This window comes from Arachis ipaensis, chromosome B7 (genome assembly GCF_059453495.1).
Source record: "Arachis ipaensis isolate K30076 ecotype BB chromosome B7, ASM5945349v1, whole genome shotgun sequence".
Taxonomy (NCBI): Eukaryota; Viridiplantae; Streptophyta; class Magnoliopsida; order Fabales; family Fabaceae; genus Arachis; species Arachis ipaensis.
The window spans coordinates 40,974,757-40,994,306 of NC_142442.1; the positions used below are offsets into that span (position 1 = coordinate 40,974,757).

Here is a 19,550-nt window from a genome sequence, read left to right on the forward strand (position 1 = left end):
ATCTTGAAAAATGAAGAAAATTAAGTATATTATTTCTAATTTTTAGATTTGGGCATTTTATTGAAAATAAAGTGTGAAATTGATGAGCAAATAGTATTTTATACACTATTATTGTTGAATTAGAATTTATTTCTAATTACTACATTATACCTATTTTTAAGTGAAATTACTAAAATGCCCTTAACCCTAATTTTTGAAAATGAAACCCTAACCCTAAAACCCTACCCGGTTACCCGTTGCTTCCCCCATGACCCAGCAGCCAAACACAAACAGTTTCCCCAACTAAATGAAAGAAAGAAAGAATGGGTTAGGAGGAAACGAAGGAAGAAGGGGGAAACAGGGGAGGGGTTTGCAGAAGCAGATTGAGGGAGGAGGAAAGGCGGCGCGGTGGACGCCACTGCCACCGTCGCCGCCGCTACTGACAACGAGGGGAGAGATCTGTGAGGGCCGAGGAAAGAGGAGGAGGAGAGAAAGACTCGCGCCGGCATGCGGGCTTCACTGCTGCCATCGCGCCGTCTCCTGACCGGGGGAGAAGACCGTCGCGCCTCACTGCCTCGCCACCGCCGAACTCGTGCGCAGAGAGAGAGGAGATGCACGAAAGGGAGCCACCGCGGGGAAACCATCACCGCCTGTCACCGTCGCCGAGCGTGGGCCTTCACCATTCTCGTCGCCGACCAGCTTGTCGCATCACCGCTGACGCGCCGTCACCACTACATCATCCTCGTCACAGAGCCAGCCGCCGCGTTTCACTGTGGTTGAGGGCGTCTCCACCACCGCACCTTGGCCGACGGTGCTGTCGATCTGTTGCTCCGCGGTGCCTAGCTGGAGTTTCTGTTGCTAATGATGGAGGTCAGTGGCCACCGGAAGACACCATTGTTGTTGCTTCCGAACGAGAGAGAAGCCGTGCCACTGTTCTGGCCGCCAGGAGCAGTCTTGTGACCGCTAGAAACACCGCCGGAGATGCCGTCACTGGGCTCAGTCACTTCTCCTTAGTTACGGTAAGAGTTACATTCCGGAGCCCTTGAAAATCTGCACTGTTATATTTGGGTAGGAATCCTAAGGTTTTGATAACGTAGGGCTGAGTTCGAGTTATGGCATGTCACGGTTAGAGTTGTTGTTGCTGTTACGAGTAGTTGGGGCTGAGGTTGCCTCCATCGCCGGAGCTGTGCCGGGGCCGGTTCGAAACCACAGCTGCTTCGTGTTGTTATTCCGGTAAGAAATTATGTTTCGAAAGCCTTACGTTAGTGTCCCGTACGTGTATTAAAGCCTTTATGGTATTAATGTTCCTAGAGTTAGTAACTGAGGTTGCTTGTTGTAATTTAGAGCTATTTATGCTGCTGCGAAAATGTGTGGGGCTGTGCTTTGAAGCTGCCTTTGATTTTGAGTTGAGGTGAAAAGAACTTATGAGGCGCTTGGATTATGGAATTGTGTTTTGAGGTAGGGGCGCTTTCCGAAAACTACAGTTTATTATTGGAATTATTACATATGGATACTGATGTGAGATATGGTGTAATTGGTGATTGTATCTGCCTTATGTATTATTTGATTGACTCGAATGACTATGGATGTTGGTTTGGCCGAATTGTTGTGTGGCTTGTGAAATGTAATGTTTGAAGTTGATTCTTTAAATATTTGAAATGAGTTTAATCCGTTGAGGATTGGTTTGAATTGAGTCAATTATTTTGATGATGTGAAAGATAGAATGCTCTTGAAATTCAGCCTGGGTTGCTTTAATTGCTCTGGTTTTGATAAATGATTTATTGCTGAACCGATTCTTTAAAGCTTTACAAATGAGTTAAATCGGTTGATAGTGAGTTGATTTTTGAAATGGTTTCCTTGAGGTATGCCATTGAGGCGACTGTTGGATTTAGCTTGTTTTGAATTGATTTCTGGTTTTGAGCTGTTGAAAAGGAATGAGAAACGGTTTAGTTGGGACCCGAACCGGGTGGCAAAAGTCCAAGTTTTAGGGGAGGTGCTGCCGAAATTTCTACAAAATCCTACTCTTGTTTGTAAAGTTATTTAAAAAGGGTTGGATTTGAGAAATTGTATTAATTGATTTATTAAGAGAATATTTATGTTTTCAAGCTTAATCTATTTAATGAACTTTATGCGTTGAGTTCAGCTTATTTAGAAACGAACTATTTGTACAGTTTGAATCACTGAAGGAAAGAATGATGCTCTAATATTGATTTCAATATAAAAAGGAGCTTTTAGTGATTTTAAAGGAATTTAAACTTTTGATTGAGTAATCAAGTTTGAGGCATTTTGGAAGAGTTAGAAAAATGGGTTCCAAAAAGAAACCTGAAAGTGGTTTGATTCAAATGAACCGGTTCCATTTCAAATGAGTTGATTTTTGGACCGAGTTGGAACTTGTGATTTTGTATGATCGGTTTCATAATAAATTCAGTTTTATTTACTTGAACCGGGAATCTATGATTTTAAAGGTTTCAATGAATTTTAAGGAATTTATATAAGTTGACCTTCCCTAAAGACTTGGGACTCTGCCGAGGAACCTTGTTATAAAATCCCATTGTGGGATGGGCGATTTTGATTGTTCCCAAATTGAATCTTTAACTTCCCATGGTTTTGGAAGTCTTGGAATGAGGATGCTGAGAGCGGATTTGTTTTAAAAAGGGAACTCACTTTGAGTAAATTTGGCTTATGAGCCTGAGATGATTTGAGAAATGAGATTTCTAAAGCCAAGGCTGAAAAGAGTTGAAACTTGATTTCAAAGTGAAATGAATTGAGAAAATGATTTATGGCTTAAATGCTGATTTCATAAATCTGATGATTTTGAATGGTGGAAGTGCTGTTTTATTATGAGTCGGAATGGCTATGTATGATTATGAATATTGACTGGTTTTGGATTGGACCGTGAGCCGGAAGGGCTGTGTGTGATTATCAATATTGATTGGTTCTGGATTGAACCGTGAGCCGGAATGGCTGTGTATGATATGAATATTGGCTGGTTCTGGAATGAACCGTGAGCCGGATGGCTGAGATGGATGTTGATCCATGGATGAGATTGATTGCATGTTTATGCTGAATCATTGATAATTGTGATTTTTGCACTTCCACTATCTGAGATACGAGTTTCCCTGGGTAGTAGCAGTGGCTAGCCACCACGTGCTCCAGGTTGAGACTTGATACTCTGTTGACCCTATGTCGTAAGTGTGGCCGGGCACTGTGAAAGCCCCGGATGAGCTCGCCCCCATAAATATTCACCAGTGATGGTGATGGATAAATATTCACCAGTGAGGGTGATGGATATGGATCATGATTATGATCAAGTTTATGATGAGTATAACTCGAGTTGGGGATGCACGACAGAGGGACAGTCCAATGGTTAGCTACCAGGACTTGTCGGGTTGGCTCTATAACCGACAAATGATATCATCAGCCACTAGGGACAGGCATGCATCATATGCATTTGTGTGACTTTGGTTGGGTGTGCATATTATACTTGGTTTGCCTATGTGATTAATTGCTAACTGTTCTACTTGTAATAACTATTTTTTTGTGCTTGAACTTCCTATCTGTGTTTGCATCTGGGACTCTGTTGGATTGTGGTGATTTGGTTGATGGTTGGATTGTTTGGGCCTAGGGCCGTGGTTGGATTGAGATGGACCGATGGTTGATTTCGGTTTTGTGTTTCTGATTTGGAAAAATATGAAAGGCTATTTTGGTTTAGTATAGATAAACCTTTTTGAAAGGCTTTTGGTGTTTTTGAGAATTGAACGATTCCTCCTTCAGAAAAGATTTCCGACTTTACCTTATTGAAAACTGTTGTTTTTGAAAAGAGGCATAAGACAGTTATTAATCACTGGTGCGGTTATCTTCATGTATCCTATTACAGTAATTCCCAAAAACCCTCTACTGAGAACCCTTTCGAGGATGATGTTCTCACCCCCCTACATTTTTCCCCTTTCAGGATATGGGCGCAGAAGTTACGAAGAGTTTATTTAGTTGTTGTTGAGAACTCTGTATTGCTTTAGTATATTTTGTACCCTCGCCTTTATCTTGATATGTTCTGTAAGAGGGATAGGAATTGTATTGGATAATGCTTGTAATATTATCTATGTATATAAGTGTATATATGTATGTACTCTTTATGAGTTTTTGTAAGTTGTATGGTATTTATGGATGTATGATATTGGATGAAAGTATTTTTGGATCGGTATTGCGGTTTAAAGATTTAAACAGGCTCATATTTTAGTATTAAATAGTATAAAAGTCGTCGTAATGCCCGAGCTATCAGAGTCGCGCAGCCGGAAGTGTGAACTTTGGTAGTTAGGGTGTTACAGGTTCACTCCATTTGTCTTCACAGTATCACATATCTGCAGAAAATCAGATATAAACTGATTTGGATCTTCATGAGGAAGTCCATGATATTGGCAGTTTTGTTGCACCAAGGTGACCAATTGTGGCTTCAACTCAAAGTTATTTGCAGCTATACGAGGCACCACAATGCTTTTTCCATAAAGATCAACAGTAGGGGCAAAATAAGAGCCAAGCACTCTCCTTTGTTGATCATCCCCATTCGGATTTGCCACATAAGCATTAACAGCATTATTATTATCCATAGTGGACTCTGCAGCCTTGTAAAGTCTTTCTTGTTGTAAATGTCGCCTGAAAGTTCTTTCAGGTTCAGGATCAAAGTCTAAGAGATGTTCTTTGTCTCTGTTCCTGCGCATAAACAAACAGAAGACAATAAAAAAATATGGAACTCTCTACGTCAGAGTGCAGAGAATTCTCAGTGAGGTAACCTGTGTAAAATAATAAATTAAAAATACTTACTACTCAATAAATAAAAAAAATTCTAAGATTTAAAGAAAAAATTAAATAGAGAAATTAAAACAAAATTAACTAGGTAACACCAAACTTAATTTCAGAAACTAAAAACAAAATTTATTAGTACTAATATAAATATATATATATATATATTTAATTTTTTTATTTTCTATTTATTAAATAATAAAAGAAAAAAGAAAGAAAACGAAACAGGGGAAGGAGGTGCTAATGAAAGAACAAAGAAAAGAAAAAAAATTTTATGGGAATGAAAATAAACAAAAATGAAAAATAAAAATTAATAATAATAAAATTAAATTAATTAAAATCAAAACGCCTAATTTAAGCAATCAAGTAACTAATAGTTGTTAATCACAGTCAATTTCTGGCAACGACGCCAAAAATTTGGTGCAGATTTTTTAACCACAAACTAACCGGCAAGTGCATTGGGTCGTACCAAGTAATACCTCAGGTGAGTGAGGGTCGATCTCACAAGGATTGATGGATCAAGCAACAATAATTGAATGATAGACTTAGTCAGGCAAACAGAAGGGAATGTTTGGGCAATATAAAAGACATTAAACAATATAAAGAATATTAAAGGAAGGTGAGTAAATAAATTGGGAAGAAAATATGGAGAAGACAGTTAAGGTTTTAGAGTTATCTATTTTTCCGAATTAACTTTTCTTACTATTTATTTTAATCATGTAGGATTTAATTTATGGCAAACTATATGTGACTAGACCCTAATTTCTTAGACCTTTCTAGTCTCCTCTAAAATTCATCAACAACCAATTCCTTGGTCAATTAATTCCAATTAGAGGGCGATGATCAAATTCCAGTTTATATGCCACAAAAACTCTAATTCCCCAAAAATAAAAGGATTATATGTCACGTATCCCGTTAAATCCAGATAATTAAAATTTAGGAGAATATGTTTTCAAGCTGTTGTTCAAGTAAAGAGCTCTTCCAAGTTATACAAGAACTCAAATAGAAAGAGGGTCATACTTCCGTTCCACCCAAATTCATAAGATAAAGAGCGAAAACAATTCTTAAATTATAAATCCATACATGAATTAAAATAGAAAAAGCAATAAAATCAATCCATACAAATAGACAGAGCTCCTAACCTTAACAATGGAGATTTAGTTGCTCATGGTTTAGAGAATAATAAGGATTGTAAATTGGAATGGAATAATGTTGTGTTGAGGTGGAATAAAAAAATGTTGTGTTGGAACCACCCTGTTGGCATCCCTTTTTATATCTAATCCTAATTAATTTAAAATCTATCTTCTAAAACTAAAATAACATCTTTTCCTAAAAATAATATTTGAATTTTAAATTAGAATTAATTTACAAGTCTTCAGTTGATGGGTGGGGACCACTTGTTTCCTTCACTCTGCAGCCTCTGATCTGTGCTTTCTGAGCTAAAAACTGGGTCGAAACTTGGCCTGAAATCGCCCCCAGTGTTTTCTGCGATTTCTGCATGTCGCACATGTCATGCGTACGCGTCAGGCACGCGCACGCATTGCTTCTCGCTGGTCAGCTCCTTGGTTTCTTTTCTTTCTCTGCAGAAACTCCATCAAATCCATCCGAATGCTACCTAAAATAAGCAGAATTTCAAAAAACTCAAAGTAGCATCCATAATGGCTAAAAGATAATTAATTCTTGATAAAACTTAACAAATTAAATGCAAATTCACTAGGAAAAGATAGGAAAGATGCTCACGCATCAATGGGTCACTGATTTACCCAGTTGATCCGGTCATAATTAAATAAAAATATAAAATTATAAAAAAATAAAATAAAAAATTAAATGCATGTTTTTAAAGAATATATTAATGATAATCAAATATCGATTCTTAGATATAATTTATGGTACAAAAATAGATAATAAATTAGTCACTAGTACAAAATACTTTCTCAATTTAAATGAACGAGAGAAAACAAAAGATAACAAAATCAATATCAATATATCAATATGTTTATATATTATGTATTGTTACTTGTTATGTTTGGTATCCATGTCAATCCATGCTTAAAAGGATAAAAAAAATTAATTAATGGTTTATTATATATTTAATTTTTATCACATGTACTGTGATTAAAGATGGCACAGTGGCAAGGGAGTGACGTGGTTCAGCAGGCGCGCACTTGACCGGTTCAATTGCTTGACCGGTTCAATTTACTAATCGAACCGGCCAGATCATTGGTTCATCAATTTTTCGTTCGAATTGGTCAATCCAGTCCGGTTCTGATAACTATGACTAATTTACTACTAAAAATTAATAATTTTTTAATAATAGTAACTACTTTATTAAACTAATACTAAACTTACTATTAATTAGCTAATTTAGTAACTAGCATGTATGTATAAATACGACTAACCTACTAATTATTTAATTATCATTATGAAAAAATTTAAAAATTTAACTACACAAAACATATTAATTAAATATCTAACAATAATCATTAATTATTAAAAATACCAAAAAATAAATTAATTTTACTAATCCATTTTACTAAACTCCACAATAATAATAATTTAACTTCTAAATTTAATTAATAAAACAAAATTATTTTGAATAATTTTAAATTTTCAAAAATTATGATATTATTATTCATATTAAATATTTTAGCAAACTGTTTCCTAAATATTTATTAAATTATTTCTTTCATAATTATTTATTTATTTATTCATAAATAATTTGCCGGCTACTAGTTCCTATTTTTTATTAATAATTAGAATTAATCTTAGCATACAAGCCATTAGCATTTACAAGTCTTACAAGTGCGGAACTTACTAAAACCCTAAACGCGCTCCAATTCATACGTACAAGTCACGCGCTATATAACAGACTTTAGTTTCAATCAAAATCAATTAACGCGCGAATATCTCTCTTCCAATCTTCAAAAGATTTCCTTACCTTCTTCTAATCTCTTGCCAAGTTTCTTCGTTCTCCTTCTCGCGTTCTCCCCTGGTCGTTTGGATCCTTCTTTCTTCTGCGTTTATCACTTCTTTGGTCTTCGTCATTCGCCTGAGTTTTGCGAACTGTAACGTTAGCTTCATTTTATTTTGATTTTCTGGTTTCTAAAATCAAATTTTGAAGTCCTTTTGAAGATAATGGATGATTCAACCTCAGATTGTTAGCGCAATCACGGCGAAGTGGATTCAATCTCAGATTGTCAGCTCAATCACAGCGAAGTGGATTTTGAATTTGAATCGAACGAAGTTCCTGAGGTTTGATTTAGTTTCAGTTAATTTTGATTGTCTAGCTGAATAATTCGTGAAGCTAGACTGTGAAATTAATCCGTGAACATAATCTGTGGATTGAATCTAATGTATTAGTTTTGATTAATTATCTGCAATTTATAGCAGACGCTCAGGTGTAGATCAAAATTTTTTGGGTGTATTTTTATGGAGGTTTGGGTGTATTTACAGTTTATGGTTTTCTTGTTATTTTTAATTGACTTGTTGTCGTTCGGGTGTATATCAGAAGTCATTGGGTGTATGTTACTTTGATTGTTATTTTTTTTATGAGGTGCAGAAATTCTATAGTATTTTCTTGTTTTTAACATGTTGTATTTTGCAGTCTCTCTCTGTTGTTGATGAGCAACTTGTTCCCAAGGTAGGAATGACTTTTAAAAACCTTGAAGATGCTGCAAAATTTTATAAGGACTATGCCAAGGTTGCAGGTTTATTATATCCAGTTAAACCTCTTTCATGCTGTATCAGTGGTGCATCCAAATTCCAGCCAATATCAAGGACGTGTTATGAATTATCAGTTCAGGGAACCAGCAGCAGTGGATAATTTTTTGGGTGTATAGTTACAGAATATGGGTGTAAACCATAGTTTTCTTGAGTGTATTTCTGAATTTTCTTGTGTTTGACATTTTATATATATATATATATATATATATATATATATATATATATATATATATATATATATATATTCAGAATCTGCTGTTTATGTTATAAATTATTGTTTGTTTTTTTTATTTTGGTATAGGGTTTAGGGTTTAAAGATTTAGGGGCTTAGGGTTTAGGGATAAAGCATCAGGGGATAGAGTCTGGTGTATATTTAACTTTTCTTGGGTGTAAAATGAGATTTTATGAGTGTAAAAATCAATGATTTGGGTGTATAATAGGTTGGGTGATTTAAGGTTTAGGGTTTAGGGGTTAGGTTTTTAGGGTTTAGGGTTTAGTGTTTAGGGTTTAGTATTTAGGATTTAGGTTTTTAGGGTTTAGGGTTTAGGGTTTAGGGTTTAGGATTTAGGATTTAGGTTTTTAGGGTTTAGGTTTTTAATGTTTAGTGTTTAGGGTTTATGGTTTAGGGTTTAGGTTTTTAGGGTTTAGGGTTTAGTGTTTAGGGTTTAATGTTTAGGGTTTATGGTATATGGTTTAGGGTTTAGGGTTTAGGGTTTAGGGTTTAGGTTTTAGGTTTAGTGTTTAGGGTTTATGGTTTAGGATTTTTAGGGATAAATCATCAGGGGGAATAGATGTTTGGGTATATAATCAACATTCTTTGGGTGTAAAATGTCAGGTTATGGGTGTATATTTGGTTTGATGTTTTTCTTCATATTATAGTACTTGTAAATCAGACATTTTCAATACACCAGAGAGAGTTTAATTATGGAAAAAAAATTTACTTATAATTGGATCAAATAAATTTACAGCATGTTTTCAATTTCTTACAAGAGTATATAACAGTTACATTAATCAGTGTCAATATCATTAGAATCTATCTGACAAAATGGACTCAATAACAATGAGGATGGTCTGGACAATCTTATTGCATGACTTCCACTAATGGCTTCAGCTTTGTCTTGATTCATTTCTTGGAATATACAAGCTCAAGCAATATTACAATGTCAAGCAATATACAGCCAAGGACAAGCAGTATTAGAACATTTGCAACAGTTGACTATATTAAATTATATGAGTTCAGAAATATACACCCAACAAATTACGCCATATACACCCAACAAATTACACAATATACACACAAAAATCAGTTAGGAGAAGAACTAGAACAAGAAGAACTGTAAAAGCTAGAACAAGATGAACGATAAAAACTTAGATCAGGCACATACACCCAAACTAATTTCATAAGTATTTAATTAGATCATTTCAAAATTATGTTCAATTCACTGAAACATGGATAAATATACAAGCTCAAGCAATATTACAATGTCAAGCAATATACACCCAAGGACAAGCAATATTAGGACAGTTGCAACAGTTGATTATATTACATGATATGGGTTCAGGAATATACACCCAATAAATTACGCCATATACACCCAACACATTATGCCATATACACCCAACAATCAACCATATACACCCATACAAATTACTCCATATACACCCAACAAATTAAGCAATATACAGCGAAAAATCAGTTACGAGAAGAACTAGAACAAGAAGAACAGTAAAACCTAGAACCACTTTGAAGAACAATAAAACCTAGAGGAACTTACAAGAAGAGTAAAACCTAGAATAAGAAGAACAGTAAAAATAGTGATATGAGATTTAGAACAAGAAGATCAGTAAAACCTAGAAGAACATGGAAGAATAGTAAAACCTAGTTCTTCGATTTCGAAATCAGAAACAGAAATGTGAAAAATGTACAAGATGAGTAAAATAGTAATGTACCTTGAATAATATTTCTTCGTTTTTTCTAGAGATTGTTGATGGAGAGTTCTATCTTCGCGACGAGTTCGATCTTGAATAATGTCTCTTTAGTTTGGAATGTTGCTCGAAACTTTGTGGTTTGTGTTTTGTTTGAAGGAGAAGAGGAAGAGTTAGCCATGACGAACGCTTATTCCAAAGAGTAACCATTTGAGTGACCTTGTAAGGCTTGTGAGTCTTTTTTACTTGTATGTGTAGCAGGTCCTAATAATAAATACTAGCTTACTAATAATAATAATAACTAATAAATAAACCCTAAATCGTATGACAAATCTAATTTAACTAACAATGTTAAAAACTTTTAAACCTCAACTACAATCATATATTTATGTTAATTAAATATCTAATAATAAATAAATAATTATTACCGGAGCAAAAATATAATATTCTATAAAATCTACTTTACAAAAATTATACAATAATAACGTAATTCTAATAATAATTAATTATAATTTTCTTAATTATTATAAAAAATTTTAAGCATATAATTTTTATTAAAATATTCACTAATTAAATTTAAATATATATTTCTAATTATTACACTAACTATCATTAACAACATTATTTATAATATTTCTGTTACATAAAAAAAATTTAAAAAACAAACTTACATAATCAGAATGACAGAAATAATTGATAATATAAAATTTAGGATGATCAACATCTTTACATTTTTGCTTCTTTGGCATTGTAACTTATTGAAGATTTAAAGAAGGGTTATGGTGAAGAAGAAGAGAAAAAATAGTGGCTAGGTGGAGTAAGTGAGACTTCCGAAAAGGGGGGTTATGTTCGTGTAAGGGGATCACCGTGCCAAGAATCATCGCATGCGCAATACGTGGCTGGGAGCACACAAGGTTGTCCGATTTGTGTACTTTTAATGGAACTGTCTGATTATTTCACCTGAACTCAGACCGTCTAATTTTTTTTATCTTGACACCACAATTGTGTAAAGCACCCTGAACTTCCATAATTGCATCCTATATCATTTTTGCTTCCATATCTAAATTAAAAAATGGTTTATTAAACTATAAATAACTTGTTTGTTGCATGCAAAATTACTTTGTAGAAGTATAGTGTGTTTGGACTTCTAATTTTAGGCCTTTTGGACCATCTGAGAATAATAAAAAAATATTTTGAGAGATGGATACCAATTTCAATAAAAAAAGAAAAGTGTAGAAAATAGTTGAACTATTTCCGTTATTTGAAATGTTTGGCAGAAAAAAAAAAAAGACTCTTTTTCATAATAAAACATCAATTTATGACATTGTTAACCGTTCTTTTAAGAGTTATAAGAAGTGAGGTGATTTTTGATAATAAAAAATGTTAATTTTTAATTTAATTTGTGTATTTTTTTTGGTATGTACATAATTGTTATTTTTTAGAAAAAACAAATCTCATTACTATATGAAAGAACACTACCAACGAAATAACATATTTGCTTGTAAACGAAAAGAATAAGAAAATTTTATTACTTATTTTATCTGCACATAACCACATATGTACATACTCGTTTATAATAACAACTAAATGTGTAATATGGTGTAAAATTTAAATATTCCCATTTGTGTAAATCGATAAATATTATATTTATTTTATTTATTTAAAGAAGAAAAATCCCTAAAGGAAGCGTATAGAAAACATAGAACAACACCAGTATTGTTGAGCTCGTGGTACACTAAGTCAATAGCAAAACCAAAGGCAGCAATAGCCATCTGCAGGAAGAGGAACACATCGAAAGAGGAGTGAAGACAGAGCCATGATCTCGCAGTTCTTCGTCCTCTCTCAGCGTGGCGATAACATCGTCTTTCGAGACTGTCAGCTCTCTCTCTCTCTCTGCGATTTTCTTTCTCCTTTGTTCGTTAGATCTGACGCTCCTCCTTTGATCCATCGTTTCGATCCATTTCTCTTTAACTTGAGTATTTCTGATCCCTAGTCATATTATCACTAACTTAGTAATGCGAGTTTTCGGGTGCAGATCTCACTTCAATTTATCATAGTGCTAATCAGTAATCAATAAATTGCTTCCCTGCAAAATTCAGATTTTAAAAGAAGAAAAATTGAATGTTAGTTTTGAAAATGTGTGCTTGTTTGAATTTTGTCGCATGAATTTAAGGAAATTCGGACTTTACTTCGAATAACTGTTTATATGGATGTAAAATCTTGAGAGAGACGACTATGGTTTGTACTCAAAATTAGGCAGATCTTAATTGTGCACCAACTTTTTGTTTGGCTATGAAATTGTTCTCTGAGCTCCTTGTGTCCAGTGATATTTGCCGTTTTGCGCTGTTCCTATCAGGCTGGTGCTTCTGGATTTTCTATCTGGTATACTTGTCAATTAGTGTTTTAGCATAGTTTGTTGTCGCTGCTTTTAGTTTTGAGTATTTTGACAGAGTGAACAACGTTGCTACTGGGAAATAGGTAGTCAAAACCACTGGGAGTTGTATATCAACTATTGTTTTACAACCTATGGTGCTTGATATATTTTAGTATCATGCTCAAAGCCTGTTGCTACTTAATTGTCTTATTACAGACCGTGGTGAAGTGCCGAAAGGTAGTGCAGAGATATTTTTTCGGAAAGTGAAGTTTTGGGAAGATGGAGGGCTCGAGGAGGCACCACCTGTCTTTGTAGGTATTATTTTTCTGAATCAGGCAGAGTTTATTTTTTGTGCTTTAAGAGGTTTCATTACTGTTTGATACAACTTAAAATTGCATTTTCTTTGTTTCTGTGGTTTGTATGAGAGAATTGAAAGGTTAAATTTTTTAGACTGTTGTAACTTAAGAAAGGGAAAGAGAGATGCAGATTATTACTAAATGTGATCACCCTTTGTTTTCTATGACTGTATGCAGAGCTGCTAGATCTATGTACTGTTATTGATACATTTTATTTGCATCTGCCTCTGGTTTCACCAGTGATATTTCATGATTTCAAATCTAAATTGGCTTAATTTAAAATCATTGTTTAGATCTCGTAAAATGGTTTATGTGCAAGGAGTGAATGTCTATTCTCAATTTCTCATCATTCATTTGCACTGCTTCTTGTACGATATGCTATGCTGTTTTATTTGCAGTTTTGGTTATAAAATATGCTCATTTTTTTTGTGGTATGTTCATTGACAGAATGTGGATGGTGTAAATTACTTTCACGTGAAAGTTGTTGGGTTATTGTTTGTTGCAACTACAAGAGTTAATACGTCACCTTCCTATGTCTTGGAGCTTTTACAAAGAATTGCTCGTGTTATCAAAGATTACCTTGGCATTCTCAATGAGGACTCATTACGGAAGAACTTTGTGCTTGTGTACGAGTTACTTGATGAAGTTATTGTAAGCAGCCACTTATACTTGATTTGGTGCTTTGCTTATTTCCAGTCCGATATTTTCACAACTGAAGTGCATCATTGTATTAAATTATCATTTGTTCCTGTCTCCCCGTTTTTTTCAATTTTATCTTCACACTTGAGACTGTCTCCCCGTTTTTTTCAATTTTATCTTCACACTTGAGACTCTTTCTCTTTGCTGTTGTATCTTTTTATCAGTATAATTTTTCGGGAAGTTTATGACAGAAGCATTCAATGGATTATAAAGTTATGCTTGCATTTTTCATTTTTCAAATGTGCAATAGAAAGTATAAACTTCTGATTGATGTTGTTTTCACTTATCTTTCTTTGGAAGTACAACAATCGAGTATTTGCAAAACTTTTTATGTTTTACCAGTGCTTTGACCTATACTAAATCCCAATCGGTTGTGTATCAAAAGATCATATGGTGACCTGAAAACATTACTTGAACCAGGATTTTGGTTATGTGCAAACAACATCTACCGAATTGTTGAAGTCCTATGTTTTCAATGAGCCACTAGTGGTTGATGCCACACGTATGCCACCTCTTGGACCTGCTACACTTTTTGCGGTACGCTGTTTAATATGTTATACATGAGGAACTTATTAAGTTTTGTAATTATCACTTGAGCATGTGATTTTATTAATTCTTAATTTTGATTATATGCAGCAAGGGACAAAAAGAATGCCTGGGATAGCTGTCACAAAATCAGTGGTTGCAACAGAGCCTGGAGGTAGAAAGAGGGAGGAAATATTTGTAGACATAATTGAGAAAATCAGCATCACTTTTAGCTCTAGTGTGAGTACATACTATTCATATTGCTTCATCTTTGTATGTCTTGCAAAAAGCTTTGTTTATTATTCTCCAGATGCTAACTAAAAAGGAATTGAACCTTCCTAAGGGTGAACCGAGGTTTCGTGGCCACCCCTCTACCCTCCGAAATGTGAACTCCAAGAAGGCTAGGGATTAGTGTTGCTGTGTTGGCATCTGGCCGGCTGATACCGAGGGTTTATGTCTAGTGTACCTAAAAGTAAACAAACCAAAAGGCATAATTGTAGTATGTTCAGGGGGCTGAATATCTGATACTAGATCTCACTCATGACTCAAAGTTCTTCAAACTTATTTTAAATCTAAATAAAGAATCATCAAATTAAGTTAAAATTTGGCATACCAGCAGTGTGCTTTCTCCAGTGTAGAATGGAAGGGCTTTACTCTTTTAATGAAACATAGAATATGAATTCATTTTTTCCTCGTTATGTAATGCTTATATTGCTTAGTTTTGAAGGTGGTTAAGTGCCCACAAGAGCAGAAGCTAGTATTGCAGAGATGAAACTGTTGTATTTAATGAGTTGACGACAAGGTTTAGAATTAATGTATTAGAGAGGAAGCAAGAATAGCACTTATTAAAGAAAATATGACAAAATATTACCTAATGATGGTTTGGCCTTATGAGGAAAAGGTAGTTGAAGTCCCAGGAAACTTTAATATAAACCATTACAAAAAGATATATATATATCTGAATGGCAGTTTCGGAAAAAATGAGTTTTTAATAAACAATAGATTTGTTTGATAGCACTCTTAGGGAGAAGGCTCTTGCTGCTGTATTTTTCTTTATATTTGAAGTGCCTCTTAGTGTGATAAGCATTGGTTGCATTTTCAAGTTGCTTGTTTGTCATGTTTTGTTTATCATTCTTAACACTCTTTATGTCATCTGTCAGGGCTATATACTAACTTCTGAGATTGATGGCACCATACAAATGAAGAGCTATCTTTCTGGCAATCCTGAAATTCGATTAGCTCTTAATGATGACCTTGCCATTGGAAGAGGCCAAGGACCTGTTTATGGTATGTTTTTATCAACATTGTTGGATTTCATTTCACAATCTCGGCGCTCCTTCGTTGTTGAACATCCTTGTGTACAATTTCATTCTCTCTTCGTTCTTTTTTCTTTCTTTCTTTCTTTTTTCCTTTTTTTTTTCAAACAGAAAACCGGTTTTTTTTTTTTTTTGGGGGGGGGGGGGGAGCTTGTAAGAACTAAGAAGTAATTAGAATTTTTTGCGTTGGATTTAGATTTGGGCTGTGGAAATAATATATGTTAATATGTTAATTTCATGGGTTTTAATCAACATCTAAATTTTCAGCAGATACGATGATCACCATTTTAATCGTGTTCATTCATAGTTTTGCATAAATATCTTTCTACTTTGGAGGAAATATGATGATTCCATTCCACTGACTTTCTCATTGATTCGATTTCAAGTAGAATAGATTCTTTCTTTTGGTCTTTGAAAACTTTAAATTACATTGATGATTTATGTGACCTGTTTCTAAATCAGGTTATAGGAGTTCAACAGGCTCAGGAGTAGTGGTATTAGATGACTGTAATTTCCATGAATCTGTTCGTCTTGATAGTTTTGAAGTAGACAGAACTCTATCCCTGGTGAGTTCAAAATGAGTCTTTAAAGAATATAAAATTGCTAGCCTATAGAATTACTTTATTAGCCACTTGCCCACTTTCTTGTCATTGTTAAAATTAATGGTTCTCATGCTGCCAATTTAGGTACCACCAGATGGTGAATTTCCTGTCATGAATTACCGTATGACCCAGGAATTCAAGCCTCCTTTCCGTATCAATGCTTTGATTGAAGAAGCAGGGGCCCATAAGGTGTGATCTTCAATGTTTTTATTTTTTTATTTTTCTTATTATTCTTTATCCTTTGGCTTACAGTAATTGAAGGCGTCATTAATGTGTTCTTTTGACTTTTACTTGAACAATAGAGCAATTCAATGGTAGCTTGAACAATAATGTTGTCATTATTTCAGATGTCTTTCCTGCAAATTCTTTTTGCACAATTCTATCATTCATCTAATTTTTTAGATATGTTGGAATGTATCGAATTATGAAGATGTATCATAATTCCCCTGATCTCTGTGGGGATCGCAATTCCATTGTTAAATATTTTATATTCCAATGCCAGACATTCTATTTCAAATCTCAAAAATCATTTATCTTCAGGCAGAAGTCATTCTTAAAGTACGTGCCGAGTTTGCATCAAGTATAACTGCAAATACGATCAAAGTGCAGATGCCACTACCAAAATACACCAATAGGTATTATCATGTTCATTCTCAATATCGCTGAATATGTGACCAGATAGTCTCTTTTATAGTGATTTTACATTGCTTTGGTCTAATGCTTGCTTAATGTACACAACCAGTAGCTGTATATATACTCAGAATAAACACATGCCATGTTTTGAAGAAGTGGTCAATAATGTTTAACTATTTCCTTAGAATCTAATGTTATTGATACCACATGATAGTTATAGCTACACTGCAGAACAAATCAGTCACATGCGTACATCCTAACAATAGATAATTTTGGAGTTCGATCAATAAAAAGATTTAACAGGTTCTCCCTGGTGAACATAATCGCATTCCCCTCAGGACCCAGGTTATACCGAAAGAAACTTGGAACACCAATGATAAATTATCTATTAACATGCTTACATACATGACTATTGATATTATCTATGTCGCGTTTGTGATCACTGGGGAAAAGGTAAGGATTACTGCCATGTGACTTCAAAGATCACAGGTTCGATAGAAGCAGCCTCTGCACTTGTAGGGTGTTTAAGGCGCTGATGTTATGTTAAGAATAAGCTATTCGATGGTGGCTGATGAAAGGGTTTACATATAACACTTTGCGTTGATATGGTAGAATTAATGAAATAATCAATAAAGTTTGGAAGGTTGTCATCATGTAACTTGAGCACTTTTCTGTGACATGCTTATTGCTCATTTTGTCCCATTCATGAAATTCGGCTACCTTTGAAAATCAATTCAAATTACCTTACATTTGAAAATATGTATACCATGTATAATAGTTGCTTACGCAAGTTATCTGGAATTTATCAGAGTGAGTTTTGAGCTGGAACCTGGAGCTTCTGGACAAACAACTGATTTCAAGGAGGCAAATAAGAGGCTAGAGTGGAATTTAAAAAAGGCAACAGTTCTTGTCATTTTTTACTCCCTTTCCCCGGTGCCATTGACTGTCATTCTTCAAAGCAAAGTTTAAAGTAAATGATTCTTGTCATTATTTCATTTATAGAGAAATAGTCATTGATAGGTGCAAAAAATGCAGGTTGTCGGAGGATGTGAACATACTCTACGTGCAAAGCTTAGCTTTTCTCAGGAATTACATGGTATTTATCGCTTAAGTTTATGGATGCATGAAATGAATAGTTTATTTGACTTTAATTAAATGATTAATATATCGTATTTGTGCAAATTTATCTCTAAATAGGTAACATAACAAAAGAATCTGGACCTGTTAGCATGACGTTTACCATTCCAATGTATAATGCATCTCGGCTTCAGGTAAAGTGATCTTGCAAGCTTCCTGATTTTATTTGACCAAAAGCCTATCCTCAATCAGTTGTGTTCTATATCAAAATTTTTCTACCCCCACTAAACCGATTTGACGATGCCAACTCCGAGATTATATTTAACAGTTGTGTCATGTTGGATGTGTAATTGTGTTTCTTGTTTCTTGCCCTCTATTTTGTTGCGTGGTTTCTATTTGCTGTGTTCGAGTAATCATGCTAGTACCCTTGAAAAAGTCTAAAAACAGACCCATTCAAGATTCTGAGCCAGTTAATCTAGAAATTTCACTCGTTTCAAATATTCTATTATTTATCTTTGGCTACAGAAAACTTGGTTTGCTATTTCCATGCTCACCATTGCATAATCTAATGACTAATACACAAAATGCAGGTAAAATACTTGCAGATAGCAAAGAAATATGGAACTCATGAACCATATAGATGGGTGAGATATGTGACGCAGGCCAACTCCTACGTTGCTCGCATATGATGCAATTAAGAAGAGTGCCCCACAGCTCTTCTTAGTGCTCTTTATTATCCCATGGTTTCCCTTTATTTACTTTATTCTTTATTTGTAAATTACATTTTAAGTCAGACAGACCATAATAGTCGCTCTATCATTCATTGATCATAAAACCAGCTTGGTTTACAACGTGGGATGAATTCAGTCACTTTATTTATATATTTTTTCATCGTATTAGTGGATCACTCGGTCTTATTGTAGAGTGTTAATGAGAAATTGACAATGTCGATTGCAGGGATTGTTAAACAGAGGAATGATCTGAATGACTTAAACTGCATAAAGTGAAAGTAGAAATTAGTAATGTTAAGTCGTTACCGGAGGGAAGTCGGTAAAGAGGGGAATCCGATGGCTGTGTGTATGGAGATGCGGTGAGGTTGGAAACTCGAGCAGAGGGAGTGGTATCATTCCAACTCTCAAGTTAGTATGTATTTGATAAGGTTAAAGGGAATTTAGGGTAAAATCTTGCTTTTTAAGGAGGTTATTTACCTCTCTTAGACTGTGTTTAGTTTTGAAAATAGGATAAAATAAAATACTGAAAATAAGATAGACAAAAATTAGTATTTTTGTATTTTGTTCGGTGAAAATTAAAATGAATTATGAAAATTTAATTTATTCTTATTTTTTTTATTCAAAAAGTTTGAGAAGAAAAATATAATAATAAAAAGTATAATTATAAAAAATTAACAAGAATAATAAAAGAAAAAATAAAAAAATAAATTGTATCTCTGTATTTTTTTGTCAGAATGAACACAAAATATATTAATTCAGTGTTTTTGGATATAATATTTCTGTCTGTTTAATTTGTCAAATATAATTTTGTA

The 19,550-nt window shown here is 34.1% G+C and overlaps 1 protein-coding gene across 2 annotated transcripts; it reads left to right on the forward strand.

The window, feature by feature from the left end:
* Positions 1–12,010: 12,010 nt before the first annotated feature.
* LOC107609095 (AP-4 complex subunit mu) lies at positions 12,011–18,914 on the forward strand. 2 transcript variants are annotated; one of them, XM_016310930.3, is made up of 13 exons: positions 12,011–12,299; positions 13,016–13,110; positions 13,603–13,806; positions 14,275–14,391; positions 14,491–14,619; positions 15,540–15,666; positions 16,158–16,261; positions 16,382–16,486; positions 16,838–16,932; positions 17,740–17,827; positions 17,966–18,026; positions 18,128–18,201; positions 18,598–18,914. In XM_016310930.3, exons 1-13 carry the CDS (start codon positions 12,242–12,244, stop codon positions 18,694–18,696), a joined length of 1,356 nt encoding a protein of 451 aa, XP_016166416.1. In that variant the 5' UTR covers positions 12,011–12,241; the 3' UTR covers positions 18,697–18,914. The 2 variants fall into 2 exon arrangements, 1 of the variants encoding a protein (XP_016166416.1); XR_001613069.3 differs by having other exon boundaries at positions 12,107–12,299; positions 17,740–17,900.
* The last annotated feature ends 636 nt before the right edge of the window (positions 18,915–19,550 follow it).